The sequence below is a fragment of the Amborella trichopoda genome, chromosome 5, assembly GCF_054954075.1.
Source record: "Amborella trichopoda isolate Santa Cruz 75 chromosome 5, AtrichopodaSantaCruz75HAP2 v2.0, whole genome shotgun sequence".
In the NCBI taxonomy this organism is placed as follows: domain Eukaryota; kingdom Viridiplantae; phylum Streptophyta; class Magnoliopsida; order Amborellales; family Amborellaceae; genus Amborella; species Amborella trichopoda.
The window spans coordinates 3,215,412-3,235,932 of NC_142340.1; the positions used below are offsets into that span (position 1 = coordinate 3,215,412).

Here is a 20,521-nt window from a genome sequence, read left to right on the forward strand (position 1 = left end):
CCATCAATCTGTTTTAAAATTATTGATCCAATCAAGCGAGTTGTCAGGTTTGTTTGTTTGGGATTTGTGGACAAATTTCTAGGGTTCAAACTCTAAATCTCTGAGCTGATATGTCTACCACTAAGCAGATCCCTAACGGATATAATAAATGTATGGCTGCATGCTATGTATTTAAAACCAAGAGAAAAAAATCAGGAACAAAGGGAATGATCATATGTATTTTTGAAATGCGGTTGTATGCAATTAGAGAACTACTTTCATGCACAAAATACATAAATACCCTAACAATGAATAACTGAGGTATCATTTTTTTGTACATCTGAAGAATTTTTTCTAAGCCTTTGAATGCAGCGCATGTACACACACCCCCAGCCATCAGATCTGACATCTTACGGCTTGGGATATCATGACCTCTGTGAAAGGTAAACACTTATGCCAGGTAAAATAATACTCAGGACTATTGCACAAAGAATACTCTGAAAATTTTAGGATCCACTCAAGAATCACCAAACAAATATTTCAAAAACAAGAACTGCATTTAAGATCATAAACACTCTAATCTAACAATTCTAACTCAAAGACTTTATTTCATATATAAACCAAATATGATTATTCTTTTTTCTTTGTTTGTTGAGGTTACATCCCTGAAATTTGGTCCTGAGCAGACTCCTTTGACCTGAGGGAGCATAGAACTTCCCCTGGCATATTCCTTGTGCACCCGCGGTAGCTAGGAATAAAACAATGAGCGGATTAAAGCCAAGCCGAATGAGATCGGCTTGAACCGAGTGGATTCGAACCGAGCACTAACCCTGTCACACGTGGGAAAAACGGAACATTTTCACAAAGATACCCGCCTATTTCAACGTCTGATTGAAACTGGTTTCTGCATTTTCGGGTGTTGAATTCGAAAGACAATCAATTGTCACAAAACCCTAACCCTAGTTTTTGATGTTTTTTCTTCTATACTAAAAGGAACGAACCCTTGTTTTTCTTTTCTGTATTATGAAACAGTGAAAATGGAGAGTGGAGATGGCTTGATCTATGGCTCGACGTATCCGGATCCAGCTTACAAGCCTTTGCCTCTGCTTTATATGGGATGCCTTATGGTATGGTCGGTTTCTGCATTTTCATGGACCTTCAACACTTGGAGAAAGCGCCGTTTTCAGGTTCTTTGTGCTTTTAACTTCAATTATGGACTGAAAGTGCTGAGGATAATATTTGGTGGTTAGTGTTTTTTTAGTGTTTGATGTTTCTCTCTTGATTTTGATGTAAAGTTGCATGGATTATTGATCGGAAAGTGATATGAACTGTACAAAATATTTGGCATTTTGTGGGAATAATGCCAATGGAGTTTGGAGGGAAAATTCGCAGGTTTTTGTTTCATTTCAACTTGGCAATTGTTAAAAATTTGGTAACATTTTTGTGGTAGCTCAATTGCCTTAGGTTCAATATGCTTGATGATAACTTGAAGCTTTGGTCTCGGTTCAGTTCAATACTGCAGTTCCTTTCTCTCTGCTAGTACTGCAAAAATTATTCTATTAATGTGATGGATTGGCTAGGATGTCTTAGGATTCTTTAACCATGAATTTGGTGTTATGGGTGTAATTAGCCTGTGCATGGGTTTTTCATCTGATTATATAGCTGCCAATTTTATAAAGGAAATGAAAATACATTGAAAACATTGCTTTCTTATGGCTTTAGCATTGAATCTACTTAAATTCATGTCATATGGTTGGTTCGTTCTGTATTGGTTTTGAATATTCTGCAATCTCTGTTCAATAATCTCTGGTCAATAGTAATCTGAAAGGGTTTTTTATATGATAAATTTGTATAACCATATACATAATATGATATATATATAATGTGTAAAGGAAAAGTAGTTTATGCGTTGGGGGATGCATTTCTACATTTGTGTCCCCTGAGGCATAACCCATCCATCTAAAGATGGATGTAAGTGATGGTCGCTCAAAGCAAAAGTTAAAATCAATCGCTCAAATGTTTCTTTCGAAAAGGTATCATTTTGAGTTCCCATTTTATTTTATTTTAATTTACACATTAATGATCTCCATGTTAGGGATTGTATATTCCTTAAAAATATGGGTCAAAATTTATTTTAAAATGGGCTATTATGGGGGCCAAATTTCTAGATATCAGTCCGAGGACGCATAGAAACCATGTCCATAAAAAAATGTAGGAGAGAAGGGAGGGGGCCTTGGTCTAGGCACTAGGCCTGTAAAGAGGCACCTCCACCCCAGGCAGGCGCCTAACTCAAGGCGATGCGCCTAGGCCCCCGGCCCACATAGTCACCAAGGTAGGTGCCTTTTTGTCATAACTTTGAATGCTTCAATCAATAATTTGATATAGTCTACAAGATGAGGATAGCGAGGAATTGTTAAAATCTTTTAATTGAAAAAGAAATGCAATAGCTAAATGGCTCTCTATTTTCTCCTCTCAAAAAGTCTTTGCTGCTCTCAGACACTCTGGACATGTAATCTGGACGTGCTCTCAACTTGGAAGTTGGAACCATGTAACAATAAGTTTCCCAATCCCAAAATCACCGTACATGCCTATTGGGATTTCGTATCATGATTCATGAAATGGTTGAGAGTTTATATTCAATTTTGATTTTATTTTGCCAGTGTTTGGCCTTCTGTATTGTTTTTGCTTGATTTTCCTTGCTGTAATTATTATTTGGCATCTTTATGAACTGTGAAGATAGCTTAAATGCATATATTATAATAGTGATGGCTTATGAAGTTTTGTGCTATGGAACAGACGAACAATCTGCAGTGGATGCTCACATTGGTACCATCCATTAAAGCAATGCAATTGGGATTGTCATGTCTGTTCTGGTATGTGTGTGCTAGAAATGACAGCACAAAAATACCTTTATTGACATTTGCGAGTATTACATATAAATAGGGAAAAAGTATTCGGGTTTCAATTTCTTTTGGATTCATGTCATTATGTGGAATAGTGAGAGATTTTGCCTGCACTTTTGTTTCTGCTATACATTAAAATCTTGTCTTTATCCATTGGGATGTTTAATCGTCGGTTAGATTCTACACAAAAGAAACCTCAAGTTCGCAGCCTCCACCCATCGTAATGAACCTGTGGATTTGAACATGTCGACTTGAGAAGGCACAATAAATGGAAATCACACAACATGAGGACTGAGCATTTTATCTACAAGGGAACATGTTTCAAGCTCTTGCATCACAAATCTAGACCTGTATCACCTTCATTTTATCTGAGTCTGTAAACATATTCATGTTATAACAAGTTCATCTTCTACAGTTCCTTGTGTTGTGAAAAATCATTAGCATATAATTTGCAGCTCTTTCATAACAAATGAAAGCCATTTTTCTCTTCATTGCCTAGAAAAAAGCATCTCTCAATGAGAATTGTCTCAATAGCCATGTTTCTTTAGACGCTGCAAGCCCTCTTAATTTCTGGTTCCTTAGCACTCTGATAACATCTTCTCTTTCGAGATAACAGCTTATATGATCCTTAAATTTATTTCTTGTTTGCTGTGGTAAACCTGTGGTTCCTAATTTTCTAGACAAGACTTTGGATGAGATATAATAGACACAATTCACTGAAACAAGTCTCTACATCTGCATGATTTTGAAGCTTGATTATGTCGCTTTCAGTCTCATAAATTTATTTAATATTTGTCTAAATGTTTGTGACAGACAAAACACCTCTCAATAGAAATCTACCATATTATGAGTGTGTATTAGAAAATGCACGCTATGCATTTCTCATACCTTGAATTATCATTATGAGCTTCTCATTTAATCATCAGATAGGTTTTCCATAGGAGCGTTCTTTGATTGATGGAATATTATCATGCAGGTACTCATGCTTTAGTTTCCAGACATGCTCTTTATGGGTATCTTTCGGGGTATACATAACTGGAGTTTTCTTCCAGATAACATGTTTGGTGTCATTCCTTCTCATTTCTCATGGTTATAGTATCATGTGTGAACGCCTATCAGTATCAGAACATCGCACTACAGCTACAATGGCTTGTGTTCTGTATTTGACACTTGTGGGTTATAAAGCTGCATTGCCCTACTTTTCTGTGAGTTCTGTTCAGTACTTAGGATGTCATTTATGTAGTAATTGCAACTTCTCAATTTATAAAATGCCTCAATTTATGTTTATACATATTGAGTCAAGTACATTGGATACTTGATTTATTTTTTGAGGTTTTGATCCTATAGACATTCACGTTTTTCATAGCACTTCTCATTTCTTATTAAATCATCATAATTTTCTGGCTTCCTGTATTTAACTCAAGAAGTTAATCTCACTTTCTTGTAATCCAGGTCCTCCTGTTGCTTAACCATATTGTATCATACTATGTTATCTTCCTCCACATCTACCAGAACCTGTTAGCATTGCGGGAGCAGTTGAATTATATAGAACAAGAGAACATGCCAGCTACTCGTGAAGCGGTATATATGAAGTACAAAATGTTCAAGTATGAAATGTGTTTTGTTCTACTCTTTTATGCTTGGTGATTTAAGGAGCTAGAACACAAGTGTAATATGGCTATTGAAAGGTCATGGATTACAGAGTGATTACATGACTTCCAGTATATTACAAGTTGTTCTTTTCTCTGTTTCTCTTTCAGGAACTTTCAAGATGCGATGAAGATAGCAGCCCTTGTGGAAATTTTGGTATGAAGTTTCTGCCAGTCAGACAGTCCATTTTCGCCTCTAACTTGTTCACTAAATAATTTCTTTTTGTGATTGGCAGATTTATATTAACACAGGTGGTGCTACAGATAATTATTGGATCCGACTGTTAATCCGGGAGTGGTCACAGTTCTGCATATTCTTCTATGTTGGGTATGTCAGAGAATTTCATGCATGCCACATTTTGAGTTCCAACAATATGCTAATGTTCAAATAATAAATCTTCCTTTGATAGTCATTTTTTATTCGTGTCATATTTATCAATGGTTCTGAATTAAGAGTCTCTTGTTTTTGAGTTTCAATACTTCATTATTTCATTGACATTGGGGTATTAACCCACTATTTCGTAGAATTGACCTCTTCCATTTAATGTCTATTTGCCATAAAAAAATATTTTCTAAGGGCAATACTTGAAATGCACTCCCAAAAAAGAATTTCATTCTAATCTACTCTTAGTTTTTATTGATTACAATATTTCTCTTCACATGCACACTGGTGCAGATGCAATTCTGACATTAATGCTTACTAGAGCTGATGCAGTTCTTTACCTTTTCAGATGGATTTTCAGGTCACAGGAAGTTTCACCTGGATTTCATGTTGTGCCTACTGTGAATTCCAAAGGAAGAAAGACAATACCTACCATCTACAGCATAGTATGTTTCTCATCTCTGTGATATACCTCCCATTTTGGTAATAATTTCGTTTTTGCTCTGCTGTGATCAATCATGCATGTCCAGTTTGACATGCTCATCTCATGGTTCCTTCTCTTGGGACATGTGCTTGATTCACCCAATTACTGAATTGGCACTCCATAAGTGCATGTGCGATTTTGACATGACCTCCATAAGTGCTCCCATTGTCCCATTTTGTTTAGGTGATCATAAAAATAGAAAAGGTCCATAAAAGAGTATCTTGATTACCCAAAGTTTCTACAGTCCACAACTGTTATGCATCCAAATATTGACTTGAACTTTTCATAAATCCCATTTAGAGGCATTTGGTAAATGTAGCTGATTAGAGCTGGATGGTAAATCAAAGAGAACTGAATTTATCGTGGGTGAATACAACCATTTTTATACTTTGATAAGTTCTATATCTAATAATTTTGACTGATAAAATTGCTTTTGTTTTTTGATGGATAACTTGGTTTTGTTTAGATACGTTACGAATGAGTCTTGTATTTCAATATCCTTCTTCCCTCTGATAATATAACTAAAGACCATTCCTTTTACCTGCTGATATTGGGAAACCTGCTAATGCGTTGTTTCTTGATACAGGAAATGGATGAGGCGGATTTCAGTAATTTGGATTTCCATGAATGGCAAATCGGGGTGGTAAGAAAGAAGCTCCTGTTATATGCATAATCCTAAGAATATTGTCATTAACTGAACGCAACAAGCCAGAGAATCTGTATTTGTTTCATTAATAGACAAAATATATGCCGGATTCAAGTTTGCAAATTTCTAGCAAAATACCCCAAACACATACTCATAATTGCAAATCTACTCCCCAAAAGCATTTTCAGGAGTATGTTCATAATTGCATACTTACACTCCATAATATATCAGTAGCATGTTCATATTTGAAAAATTTGCAATCCAAGATATAGTGAAAGCATGTTCATCAAACACATGCTCAGAGTTGCAAATCTACTCTTCAAAAGCATTTTCAGGAACATGTTCATAATTGCATTCCTTAAACTCCAAATATAACAGTAGCATATTTGAATTTGAAAAATTTGCAATCCAATATATACTGGAAGCATGTTCATATTTGTAAATATACACCCCATTATAATCCAAAGGAAAATTTTTCCATGCGGGCTGGACCGCATTTCTACATATGTGGTCCAGAAAGTGTAAAGCATCCATGTTAATGATGGATGCAAGAAGGTGTTCCATCTTAAAATAATGGAAACTAACAGTCCAAATGTTTTCTTACTAGAATTATTATTTCTAATTTTTAAAATTTATTTATTTTTTCATATTCATGATCTCCATGATAGAGATTACATGTCCTTAAAAATTAAGTCTTAAAATCCATCTCAAAAATTAATTTATTAAATGGCCCGCATTTCTGCATATGCGAGCTTGGCCGCATAGAAACCAGGTCCTAATCCAAAAGTATCCAATATTGCACAGGGAGCATGTTTAAATGTCTCGAAGTACTCAGGAATTGTATCTGAATTTTTTTGTGAGATTGATTGATTTGTTCAGAACAAATGAAATTGAATGTCAACTGTGCAGCCGGCTTCCTCCGCAGCCGCTGACAACTCAAGTTGCAAAAGCCATTTCATTGTAGTCAAGAACCCTGGTGCTTCAACCAAGGGCATATCGGGAAACATAGCTGCTTCGACCAAGGGCAATTTAGGAACTCTAGCCAGTTCAAGGTTAACTAGTGTGTCTTGTACAAACTTCTATACACAAGGAGGTACTGATGATGTTTAATTGAAAAAATGTTTCTTTTTCTTTTTTTTTCTCCTTTTTTTTTTTCGATTGGTTCCCATTTGAGCCTCCTATATATTTATGTAATTATTGGACTTGTTTATTATGTATTATATGAAGAAGCCTTGAGCTTCCACATTCGTGTATGGCCAACCTATATGGATTTAGCGTGCCAAGAATCTATATGAAGCACTTGATTCTTTCAAGGTCTTGACAAGAATTCTTGCAGTCACTGAATTGTAGGATGGTAGTTGTGTGCTTCAGCTGCTTTTTTAGAGAGAGAGAGAGATCTTTCTTTTAGATGGGTTGGGGGGGGGGGGGGGGGGGGGGGGGGGAGAGAGAGAGTAGAGAGAGAAGTTTTTGTTCTTTTAGTTGTTGGGTTGGTGAGGTAGATTGAAGTGGAACTTTATCGGTTCCATCTCGCAAGAGAGTACAAATTTTGCTGCTATAAACTGATATCACATGTAAAGCACTTCCTTGTTCTTGGTCTTTATGTGTTGTTGCTCATGCACCTGGTGAATCATAAAACCTTTGTTACTTTGAGAGCTAGAGAGCAGGGGGTTGCTTCGACACCGTAGAGAGAGAGAGAGATGGCATTCGAAGAGTGTGAGAGATAAATTGTTAACAGAGGAAGAGATGAGAGAGCATTCACAATGGTGAGTGAGAGAGATTTTTAACAGAGGAAGAGAGAGCATTCAAAATGGTGTGTGTGTGAGAGAGAGAGAGAGATGATGCAGCTAATTGCATTTTGCAGAGGATTTGCCATTTTGCAAAGGGCCTTTCTCATTATTTTCCCTCGGCTTAATACAACATGAATAAAATGACCACTCCGAAAAAGATATAGCGCTAAAAACAGTTTACACTGAATTGCCTCAGAATAAGGTAGAAAGAATGTTCGCAAATTTATTCCATGTAAATGGTTTAAGAAAAATTTCTTAGTTGTAATTATTCTACACTTTCTCAACTGGTCCTCTTGAGAGAGATTTATCAGAGCTTTCCTTTTTTATACATTTCTTGGGAGCATTAATTCTCTCTCCCTTTCTTGGGCTTCAAAGTGAAATCATCATCCTCATCATAATATAGGCTTCTTTTTTTGGGTTTGAGCTCACCATTCTTAGAAGAGCTCGGCTTTTGGGAGCTCTGTGAAACTTCCCTTTTCACCGGGGACTTGATGGGAGTTCCCCCCAATCTCTGTTGCTGCAGCCGCCTCTGCTTTCGCTCGTGAGCTTTCTTTGCACGCTCAGGCGATAGCAAGCCATGTTCCATCATCCTGATTGCAACAATGAAGCACTGAATACACACATCCATACATATACACAAGCACACATGCACACACACGTATATACATAGAAACATAAATTCATTCATATATACATGTATACATCATACTAACACATGAGAGAAGAAAACAGTTGAAAGTAGAGGTAGAGAATATAACAGGCCACTACAAATAGTTTATTTATTTATATAGGCTGATTTATGCAGTGTGAGGAAAAATTAGATGAGAGCAATGGCTTCGAATAAAAGACAAGATGATTACTGAAAAACTACAAGAAGAAGCTAAATATCAGAAACACATAAAGAAAATATTAGTATTGAAATTACTTTTTCTTTTGTTAAGTCAGCTGGATATTAGATATTGCATTGCCATCCTCAACACCCTAAGCACCGAGCCATTTGGGAACCAAAGGGCTCTCATCTAAACTAAGGCATGTTTCGCAAACAGCATAGACTAAATCTTTAGTTAACTGTCGAACAATATTACGTATTGAACAGCTTAATAATATTTGGAATTGAACAGCTTAAACAACTTCAGAATTTCAGCATGGGATTAAATTTCTTGCTGAAATCTTGAAAGCAAAATAGCCAAAATAAGAAACCAGTCATTTCAAGGATGATAATGGCAACTTTGTCCACTTTGATAGATCTCCTGCAAAGAGAATGTCACTGTCAACTTTGCTGCAGTTCCACTAACTGACGTATTTTTACCCAGTCAAACGAGGAATGGATTTTAGAAATGGAGTACGAATACAGGTGCCCCCTGATTTTTTTTTGGCTGGGCCAGGGCCTGAAAATATGTAGAAGTTGCGACAGTCCTGAATTATATCATGGAAACCCGAGCCCAGCCCAGACGTAAATCAGGCTTGAACTTGGACCCATACCAGTTTGCACGTTGTGCATATACACTTTGGATAGAGTGTATATATACAGCTTGCACATTTAGGAAATGCATATGAAGAAATATCTCTCTCAATTCTAGGAGGTGTAACCAGAAATATCTTATTTCTTCTAGATAGAAAACTTAGGCTTCTATATACAATCCAAGCAACAAGCGAATGCATGTGGTATCCACTAAATTTACAAGCAACAAGCGAATGCATGTGGTATCCACTAAATTTAAATACAACTTCCACAACATCATAGAAAAATTCAATGAACAGCCCCCCCCCCCCCCCCCCCCCCCACAAAAAAAAAACACCCACCCACACACACGGACGCACACGCACATGCACACATATATTCTTTGGTTCATCTGAAAGGCTCCTTGTGCATTATTCTTTATGTCTGCATTTTGATCATACATAAACCATACACGAATTCTGGACAGACATCATACCACAAAAGAATTTTGTACCATACAATTTACAATTTATGAGAAAAGGAGTTAACAATCAAAAAAAAAGAGGCATAAAGAACTTTTAACATAAATTTTTTGTTTCCACTTATTGACATTTGGTAGGTCTTATAAGAATGTTTTTGCATCGACCTTTTTTCTTATCCAATAAGCCTGCTTGTCATGGATATTATGGATATTTGGGTAATATAACTCTGCTTTATTGCAGTCATTTTAGCTTATTCATTGGACATTACAAGTCATTCTAAATCAGTCAAAGATAAAGTTTCAAAGGTCGTATCTTCTATTAGTTCAAAAGAACAGGTAGGCTTATCTGGACATGGCTGAGAGACTTCTGCTTCAGATTTGACACTGTTTGTTGGACACACCAACAAACAGTTGATGCATGTCCATAGGCTTCTTTTTTGTGATTTTTTTATTCATGATTTTTCTAAACACTAGAAAAGTCATTCCTTGCATCAAAGACAGTTCCAAATATAAAGGGGCACTATATACACCTCCAGATACATTGTATTACACTCCTCCCCATTTCTCTAAAGTAGAACTTGGGTGTGCTTCATACTCCTTACTGCTAGCTGCGCTGGTTAGCTTGGGGAGTGCATGTCAGCTTGACTCAAGAAATTGGGCATGATTCAGTTTTCCCCATGCTTTATTTGGGCTATTTGAGGGAGCAACAAAAAGGATGGAAGTATGCATGATATGATTGATGTCAAAGTTTACCATGACACAAGGGTTTCTGGTAGCGCTCTTGTATGGGTCTAGCAGTTCCATGTTTCTTTGGGATCTTATAGAGAGGTATAGTTCAGGTGTGGCCTTATAGGAGATCGGTGGTAAATATAAGTTGAAGCCCAAATGGAGGAATAACAAATAGGTAAAAATAGGAAACAATAATTCCCACTACACTAGTGCTGGTCCCAAACTATTTATCATCAGATCCCATGCATACACCTTGCATCCTACAACAAACCTCCAAAGTTTCAGCAATTTCCAAAAGCTTCTTGTGATTAAACAATTTAAAACTAGTGCTTCCTGTTTTTTCTTATTAATAAAACGGGTAACAGCCCATCATCCCCACCGATTCATCCAAAAAAAAACAATTAAACTAGTGCTAAAGTGCAGCAAATTGACTATTTACAACTCCTCAAACATTGCCTGAATCAAAGTTGATGCAAAATTATGGCAAAAAACACCGATAACTTCCAGAAGACAACCAGAAATTGCAGTATAGAATACCAATGTTTGGTATTCTACCATGCAAATTGGTGCTTCACCCTGGATTTGAGCTTAATGGACCCATGTGAGGTACTCCCATGCATCAAGACCCATAAGGGCATACACCTCAATCATTCCACATGCACCCCTCCAATCTCTAGAGAGAGAGGAAAAAACCTTCGCATTAATACTTGGGAGGTTTAATACTAGGAGTTCAGAGGCGAATCTGGTCAAGAGACTCAAGATTTAGCTCATTAGATGGAGGGTTCTGTAAGCTTTCCAATGGTCAAGAGTGAGATCAATCCGACCTCATGGTAGAAAGCTATGGAGGTAATATTGAACGATGCCAAAAATGATCCTGGTCCCCCACAGTAGACTTAGGAATCTGCAAGAGCTAGGGATCTGTGGAAGAAGTGCCAAGATCACGACAGTATAATTCTATGAAAAACAGGAGGTGAAAGAATTAGCTTATCTTGCAGAGGATTCAATGATCTTTCCAGTGACATCGAAATCAGGATGGTCAGATCTACATTTGAGATGTTATAAGGGAAATACCAAACAAATTCTGAAATGGTAGTTTAGTTCTATGAGATCAGATTCTCTTATCAAGATTTGGTCGTGATGTGGGTCCCCAGGATCTTGGTTTTCCTCTATTTTTAGAGATTGGAGGGGTGCATGTTGAGTGGTGACTATGCCCATTGAGGTCTATGGTGTTGGCTCATGGGGCATGTGGACCCACTAAGGCCCTTCAGGGTATATCATCTCCCGAAGTAGGGTTACCAAACCCATCTATAGGAACAGTATGTCGTGATTCCTGTAAGTCATATGGCAGTGGCTAATATAATAGCCATGAATTTGATACAATAACTCCAATTCATGCAATGTTTGATGAGTTGGAAAACTTATTCATTTTTTCCACACTTTGGTGCTGGTTTCAAATTACATTGACCAGAAGACACCTGTGGAAAAATTCCCAAATTTTCGAGGTCTATTGTAGACGTTAAGGTGCTTGCACAGGGCCCTGTTGATGAAATATTGCAAGAAGGTTATGGATTCAGAGGCACAATTTCCAGGTAATTGTTAAAGCCAAAGTAATGAAAACCAAGAAAGCATATACAATGCTTTAGTAGTACCCTACACATATCCTCTCATTTACTGGACATCTTAAATGGGAGGTAGCAGGTTGCTTGCACCACTAGTTCGAGAGAGTTCTGCTCTGATTATGTTGCAAACTATGAAAGGATAAATGTTTTCTTGGAGAGCTATAGAAATAACAGTTTTCATAGCCTTGAAAAGCTATATATGCAGCCATGTTCTCATTTTGGAGTACAATACTGAATTTAGATGGTGGCTGAATCAACATTCCTCAGCACTTCGGAGGCTGCTCTAATTTAAGGCGCTTCACGCTGGTAACGTCATAAAATTGGAAGAAATGACTCAAATGAGAGCTATGAGAAGTTGAGAACCATTATATGACTTCCGTCTACTAGTAGCCATGATCTTCTGGTCAAACCCCACAGAAGCAACTAGACATGAACGGGTGCTTCTCATGCTTTCGTTGGTGATTCTCTTTTTAATGTACAGTAGTGTTGCCATGGTGAATTACCAAGTTATAATATATCTTATAGGCTAAATACATGTGGATGCGAATTTAGCAATGGTTACGAGAATATCAAGTTTATTGTGTAAAACATCTTTCTGTTCTCCCTGAATATTTAATAGTTTTATAATACTAAAACCAGTATGCTGTTTGCCTTCTTTGTTGCCTTTGCACAAATCCAATCACCCTTGCACTATTCACTATTCACTTTTTTTAATTTTTCCTTTATTCCTTCTCCTGGCTTCTCCAACACTATATCTTCATCTCAATCCTGATCCATAAACTCGATGTTTTCAACATCCTCCAAACAGTAAAATTTGTTACACTGATCATAGTCAGCACTTAGTTGCATATCTCAAATGTCTGGTCACCACTAATTTATGCTAGAAAGAACTTGTTTTTAAATATGATAGCTAGAAATCTATGAGAATAACTTATCAATAAATAAATAAAACAAAAATATGGAAATACTGAAAATTAAACGATTTTGAGTGGGATTCAGATTCACTTGAGCATGATCAATTCTACCCTACATCATGCATATTGCATTTGCGAATCTTATTATAATGCATGAACACAAGATACCTACACTGTCAACCAAGAATAGGTTCATTTATTTAAAAGCCTATCAATTCAACTAGCTGCTAGAAACCAATACATTTCTAAGAACGATAATGTATGATATTGCTATTGCTAACGTTGGAAAAGAATGATAATGTATGACATTCCTATTGCTAATGCTGGAAAAGAACGATAATGTATGATATTTCCACACTTGGCTACCCAGCGTTTACCATGGGCACGATATCTGATACACTAGAGGTGCATCCTTCCCAGTCCTCTCGAACTAGGGAAAGGTCCTCTCAATGTTCTAACACCCACACCAGATATGGACCGAACTGTCTTACGACATTCTAAACCCAGCTCACATACCGTTTTAATGGGCAAACAGCCCAACCCTTGGAAGGTACTACCGCCCCAAGTGGCGAAGACCGACATTGAGGTGCCAAACCTTCCCGTCGATGTGAACTCTTGTGGAAGATCAGTCTGTTATCCCCAGAGTAACTTTTATTTGTTGAGCGACAGCCCTTTTACTCGGCACCGTCAGATCACTAAGGCTGACTTTCGTCCCTGTTCGATAGGTGGGTCTTGCAGTCAAGCTCCCTTCTACCTTTGCACTCGAGGGCCAATCTCCGTCCAGCCCGAGGAAATCTTTGCACTCTTTCGTTACCTTTTAGAAGGCCTATGCCCCATAAAAACTGTCTACATGAGACTGTCCCTTGGCCCGTAATTCCTAATACAAGGTTAGAATTCTAGCTCTTCCAGAGTGGTATCTCACTGATGGCTCAAGCCCCCCAGAGAAGGAAGCCTTCTTCGCCCTCCACCTAAGCTACGCAGGAAAGGTCCAAAGCCAATCCCAGGGAACAGTAAAGCTTCATAGGGTCTTTCTGTCTAGGTGCAGGTAGCCTACATCTTCTCAGACATATTTATTTCACTGAGCCTCTCTCCGAGACAGTGCCCAAATCATTACGCCTTTTGTTCAGGTCGGAACTTACTCGACAAGGAATTTCACTACGTTAGGACCGTTATAGTTATGGTCGCTGTTCACCAGGGCTTCAGTCGCCGTCTCCCCTGTCATTAGGTCACCAACTTCCTTGACCTTCCGACACTGAGCAAGCGTCAGCCCCCATACATGGTCCTACAACTTTGCGGAGACATGTGTTTTTGGTAAACAGTCGCTCAGGCCTGGTCATTGCGACCCATCTTTGTGAGGAGGCACCCCTTCTCCCAAAGTTACGGAGCTATTTTGCTGAGTTCCTTAAAGAGAGTTGCCTCGTGCCCCTAGGTATTCAATACCTACCCACATGTGTTGATTTCGGGTACAGGTACCCTTTTGTTGAAGGTCGTTCAAGCTTTTCTTAGGAGTATGGCATGGGTTACTTAAGCACCGTAGCGCATGGTACTCAGACATTGGCTCGAGGCATTTCCTCTACTTACCCTGTAAAAAAAGCAAGGTCACCTCGCATCCTTAAACCGAACTACCTTTCAGCTAACCTAGCCTCCTCCGTCCCTCGGGACCAACAAGGGGTAGTACAAGAATATTCAATTGTTGTCCATAAACGCCTTTCGGCCTGATCTTAGGCCCTGATTCATCCACCGTGGACGAACCTTTTGGAAGAAACTTTAGGTTTTCAGGGCATTGGATTCTCACCAATGTTTACGTTACTCAAGCCGACATTCTCACTTTCGCTCTAAGGCGGAACGCTCCTCTACCGATGCATTTTTACATCCGGAACGCTCCTCTACCGATGCATTTTTACATCCCACAACTTCGGCAGATTGCTTAGCCTCGTTCATCTTCAGTGCAAGAGCGCTCGATCAATGAGCTATTACGTACTCTTTCAAGCGTGGCAGCTTCTAAGCAAACCTCTTGGCCGTCTCTGCACCCCTACCTCCTTTATCACTAAGCGGTCATTTAGGGGCCCATCATATGCTAGCAGTTCTACCATGATTTGTTGTCAAAGTTTGGTTAACATTTCTATTACAAAATGTAATAAAGATGGCCACTTGGCCTTTTTTTCTAAAGTGGTTTCACTCACCCATATAAACTGCATGCCCTAACTCACCCATTAGCTGCATGAGCTATAGCTTCTCCTTTGAAATCAGGATGCATCTGAATTCCAATAACTTGAGTCACATTATGATGGGCATAATTAAATATTTACTCGCTTAATCCTCAATTTTTGAGTTAATTCTTCTCAATTGAAAGTTAAAGGTATTTTACCAAACAAAATGGACTTACCCACACTAAAAATAAATTTAAAATTAAAATATTTGTTATTAGTTAATCCCTAATTGTATGAATTATAGACTACAAAGCATTGGTTCCGGCTCACCCGAAAACTTGCAGTTCACTTGCAAAGATTTGTAGGTATAACATCAGCACTAAATATACAAAAAATAGAAAATGAAAAGGGCAGAGTTTATACACCGAGCCCCTTGAGTAGTGAATCTGAACAGATACTAATATTAGAGATCAACCATACACATTTGGGTGACTCCACTGAGGAGAAATCTCCAATCAAGGAAATCTTTAAGAGCCTCATATGATAGAGAAATTCAAACATAAAAAAAGTAACAAATAAAACAAATACACAGAACAAAATCTAATAAAACTGATGTATATATTTATGAACAGTAATGGAAAAACTGAAAACTACTCACCAAACTTCAGCCATTTCGCTTGAAGGAATCTGTTTCAAAAGCGATTCGTAGAATATCCTCAATGGTTCCCGCTGCAAGAAAATAACACAATAGTTTCAAATCTAATCTCCACAGAAATACAAAAGAAGTTACAAATTTAATCACAATTAATGTATTATGTACCCTAAAGAAAGAAATTTTTAAAGGAGAGGTCTCAAACCTCTTCAGGAGGATCATATCTTTGGCCAGGCAAAGTATAAACTTTCTTCTCAGTCTTCACCTTAACAGTATTAGTTTTTGTGGTGGTTTTTGATGAGCTTGCTGCTGTTGTTTTTTTAACCTATATCACAAATCCAGATGCAAAGATAAGCATCAACTGACCTTACACTGAGAATTCTATCATACAACCAAAACAAAAGATATATTAGAATTCAAATGGGTGACAATAGAAAACTCCAGTGATAAATGAAAAGAACACTTTTGTAGTTGAACAAAAAAAAAAGGAATATCAAAACCATATGGAAACCTAAGAGGAGAATCACACATGTATTTCAAGAAAGGTCCCCTCAAGAAATGAAAATGAAAAGCTTCATTAGAAATAAATAACAAATAATTTCAGATAAATGTCTCATGAAGAATCCAAAAGAATAAAAAGACTAAATTGAGGATAAAATAAAGGTCAGATGAACAATTCAAGAGAAAAAGACCCAAAATTTCAATCAATTTCAAAAGGGCAAAACCAATAACTTTGGATATATTGGATGGAAGACTCTCTCTCTCTCTCTCTCTGCCCCCCCCCCCCCCCCCCCGCCCCCCAAAAAAAGCCATCAAATCAAGCAAGAAATAGGGACCCCGCCCCCCAAAAAAAGCCATCAAATCAAGCAAGAAATAGGGAGAAACCCAAATCCAAAATGGGTACCTCTTGTTTTGTTACAGTGACCACAGATTTTTGCTTCAAATCTCCAGCCCCTCTGTTTGAGCACTCAATTTTCTTCTTATTCACAGTAAAAGTTCCCTTATTCAATTTATTGGCAGAAGAAGAAGAACCATCTTTAACTGGATTTATGAGCTTCACCTTTGATAAAGCATTCCCCTTGCTTTCTGAAGCCATGACCCACAAATCTCATCCCAAATCCCTATTTTCTCTCACTACAACTTCGAGGGAGTAAGTGGATCCTAGAGAGAGAAAGTGTTGGGCTCAAATCAAAGATGCAGCTAGGCGTCACCATGACCAACTTCCCCTCCTTCCTTTCACAGGAGACCAGAGAGAGGACAGCAAATGGGGATCAGATATGGTAACCCTGGCTTCAACTCCTTGAGGAGTTTAGAGAGAGACAGAGGGGAGAGAAAATTAACGGTGTGATGTAACGACGGCTTTATCCTCCATTGCATATGTAACCATGTATTTCAGTGTCATGCTTTTGCTTTCTTTTCTTTTTATACAATTTTCTAGAGAGAGAGAGTGAACATTTTAAAGGGCGATGTTAATTTTAGAGAGAGAGAGAGAGAGGAGTTAGAGAGCCTGTGTGACGGGGCGGATGGTTTCACGTGCCAATGCACGTGTGAGATGAACAAAGGGCAGCGAAATCGATGGTTTCCGACTTTTGTTGATTTCGGTGAAATTTCCCATTTTTGAGGAAGTGTCATTTCGATTTCGGTGATCTTGGATATAATATCACTCGGGCCGCTGTACGTTTCTTTGGGCTGGCCCGGCCCCCTAGTCTATTGCCAGCCTTTGAAAGTAAACTGATCCTTCAAAAATTTATCAAAAAAGATTGCTCCCGCATTGAAAGCCCTATAATTGACCATCGTACCCTTGGAAAGTTGAAATGTATAGATATGCAAAACGAAAGATTGTAAGTCTTAAACATAATATATTTTATAACACATTATTTAGACTGTCTATTTTTTAAAAATAGTAAGTGTTTTGAGATCTTCTCAATATATGCCAGCTTTGTATATTTAAATTTCATAATTAAAAGTGAAAATGGATTTTCCAACACGGAAATACATCTTTTAGTAATATTTGGAAGGGCGTTTTACTTTGATTGTTTAAGGTTAACGCCTTATAGAAACCTCACCCATTGTTAAATAGTTGATATGCGTATCTTGACAAATTTCTCTACCCAAAATTCCCATATTATAAGTATCTAATCCTAAATGAGAAGGAGTATTTTAGTAAGGAAAAAGTTTATATAAGGTTGCAACTTTAAAATGTAGAATTAAAGGTGCACCTCAAAAATCCATCATAAAAGACAATTTGGATTTTAGGGCCACGAGGAGGTGTTTGGATGTTAAGCGCAAGGGGAGATGGGTACCACTTTTGAAGGGAGTCTTTAAACTTAACTTTAATGGCAGTTAGTTAGTTAACCCTGGTTTAGTTGGTTTAGAGGAGTGGTGAGGGATTGGGATGGAAATGTAAATTTTACTTTTGCAATTTATTTTGGGGAGAAAACAGCCTACAGCATTCTCGGCTCTCCTCATGGTTTAAATTTTTTTGTGGCAAGGAATTTAGGTCACTTTTGTGTTATTGAAGGTGATTTATTCAATGTGTGCAAAGGGGAGCTGAAGTTGTTTTGGGAGCTGAGATATGTGTTGCTACATATTTTAGATTTGTCTACAAATTTTGAATTTGTCTAGACCATTTAATTTATCATTTGTGCATGTTTATCGAGAAGCCAATGTGTTGGGGGATTATTTTGCCAAGAGATACTTTTTTAACAGAGAAAATTGTTTCTGATTCTGTAATTTCCTTCTAATAAAGTTTCTAAATTCCTATAAATAATAAAAAGGGTTGTTTGGATGTTGGAAAATCCTATAGTTGATCATCTCGATGAGTATGAAAAGAAAAAAGAAAAAAATTCGAGTCCACAAAATAGTATATTTTACAAGATATTATCTATAGATCGTCAAGTTTCAAGATTTTCATGTGTTTATAAATCTACTTGATTTTAACTAAAATTTTATAATTAGAGATGAAAATAGATTCTCAAGTCATCCTAAAAAAATTTTATATCAAAATTTCATTTATGATCAAATTTAGAGGTGCTCCCCCTTAATTGAATTGTTTAAGGTTGGAACCTTATGCAAACCACACCCTTTAGTTATAGAAAAGTGTTTTGTACGTCGGGGAATGTATTTATACTGTCCCTCACGCATCACATATCCATCCTAATGATGCATTTGAAAAAGTGTTAGTGCTGCGTAAAAACAAAATCGATGCTCTAAATTTATTCTTAAAAAACAATCATTTTAAATTTTAAATTTATTTTTTACATATTACTCCCCCATCTTAAAGATTATAATTACCAAAAATTTAAGTTCAAATTCTAAAATGGATTATGGGCAGAAGGCACATATCTATATATGAGTCAGCTGACTCATAAAAACAGTGTCCTTTAGTAATTGGGTGCAGCTTGTATAGAGCCGAGGCTCTAAACATTCAAATTAGAGCCCACCATCAAATAGTGTCGAGAAATGTGATTTCAATTCTGGAAATCTTTGATTAGCCTTAAAATATATTTTCATCTTTAATTATAAATTTAAAGCTTAAAAAATAGTGTAGATCAAGCAGATCTAAAAAAACTTGAATAACTTAAAAATTGACGGTCCAAAAATGCGTTACAAGATGCACTATTTCCAAAACTTAAAATCCAGTTTTTTCTCAAGTCCATGCATCTTGATGTTGAAATGATCAATTTGAAGATATTTGGACATCAAAACAACCTCTTCTAGTGAAATTTTTTGAGGTAAGCTCTAATTTGATTGTTTAGAGCCTAGGCTCTATATAAACTTTTCCCTTAGTATTTATCCCATTATTAATAGTGCCAAATACAAGAATGCCCCCTTGACCTGGATTTCAAAGTCGAAATAAGATGGTTCAATGGAAAATAACACATTTAAGTGTGGTACCGAAGAATTGGGAAGAATTTGTCATTTGACGTGAACCACTTAAGTTTGGGCCGACCGATATATATCTTTTGCATGTCATAAATTTCAAATCCAAAACAAATATGAATATTTAGTTCATTTGGCTCTGGTCGGCACTAAATTGTCAATATATGATTCTAAAGCTATAATTGGGTATTTTGGGTGTTTCTAATAAAATAGTCTAGGATATGCTTGAGTGATACATTTTTTAGAAATTATCGCTAATATCCTCTCCATTTTACAAAATTTAAAAACCCTAAAATTTTCATATACCACGCCTGTACTTATTTTTCCCCCCTTTTTTTTTTTTTTTTATAGCTAAAATACGAACCATTAGGTCTGTAACACGGAAAATTAACATGGATCCAACATATCCATAGTGGTGTTGCCACTACATACCTAATAGATCTGTTGTGATTCTGCTACAAACCTAGTGAAGCACCAACTGCTGCAGGGGCTGCACAGCATTAGGTTTGTAGCAGTAGGAACGGCTAAAAATATGTTAGGTCTATAGTGCTGGAAAGCGCTATATATTTAAAACATTTTAATTATCAAAAAATAAAATAAAAATAATGAGTATACTTATAATATTTGAATATCTCGAAATTTAAAAAATCAAAGAGATATTTGCAATATTTTTAGTGGGCTTCGAAATGTAACCATTTTGCGGATAAGTTGGTTGGTTTTAATATGTTATTCTTTGCAAACAAGCAATCAAATTAATGTGCACCCTCAAACTTTGTCATGAGATGCAATTTTGGTTTCAAAATTTTTTAGGATAGTATGAGAA

At 37.0% G+C, this 20,521-nt stretch overlaps 2 protein-coding genes across 2 annotated transcripts; one reads left to right on the forward strand and one right to left on the reverse strand.

Moving 5' to 3' along the window:
- The first annotated feature begins 473 nt into the window (after nucleotides 1–473).
- Nucleotides 474–7,367, forward strand: LOC18443373 (uncharacterized). Its single transcript, XM_006853563.4, has 9 exons — nucleotides 474–1,166; nucleotides 2,776–2,852; nucleotides 3,859–4,087; nucleotides 4,335–4,489; nucleotides 4,643–4,688; nucleotides 4,768–4,859; nucleotides 5,263–5,359; nucleotides 5,984–6,040; nucleotides 6,953–7,367. Exons 1-9 carry the CDS (start codon nucleotides 1,017–1,019, stop codon nucleotides 7,151–7,153), a joined length of 1,104 nt encoding a protein of 367 aa, XP_006853625.2. The 5' UTR covers nucleotides 474–1,016; the 3' UTR covers nucleotides 7,154–7,367.
- A 666-nt stretch (nucleotides 7,368–8,033) lies between these two features.
- LOC18443374 (uncharacterized) lies at nucleotides 8,034–17,045 on the reverse strand. Its single transcript, XM_006853564.4, has 4 exons — nucleotides 16,721–17,045; nucleotides 16,022–16,141; nucleotides 15,823–15,893; nucleotides 8,034–8,420 (listed from the first exon to the last, which is right to left on the reverse strand). The coding sequence occupies exons 1-4, from the start codon at nucleotides 16,910–16,912 to the stop codon at nucleotides 8,174–8,176; spliced, it is 630 nt and encodes a 209-aa protein (XP_006853626.1). The 5' UTR covers nucleotides 16,913–17,045; the 3' UTR covers nucleotides 8,034–8,173.
- Between the last annotated feature and the right edge of the window lie 3,476 nt (nucleotides 17,046–20,521).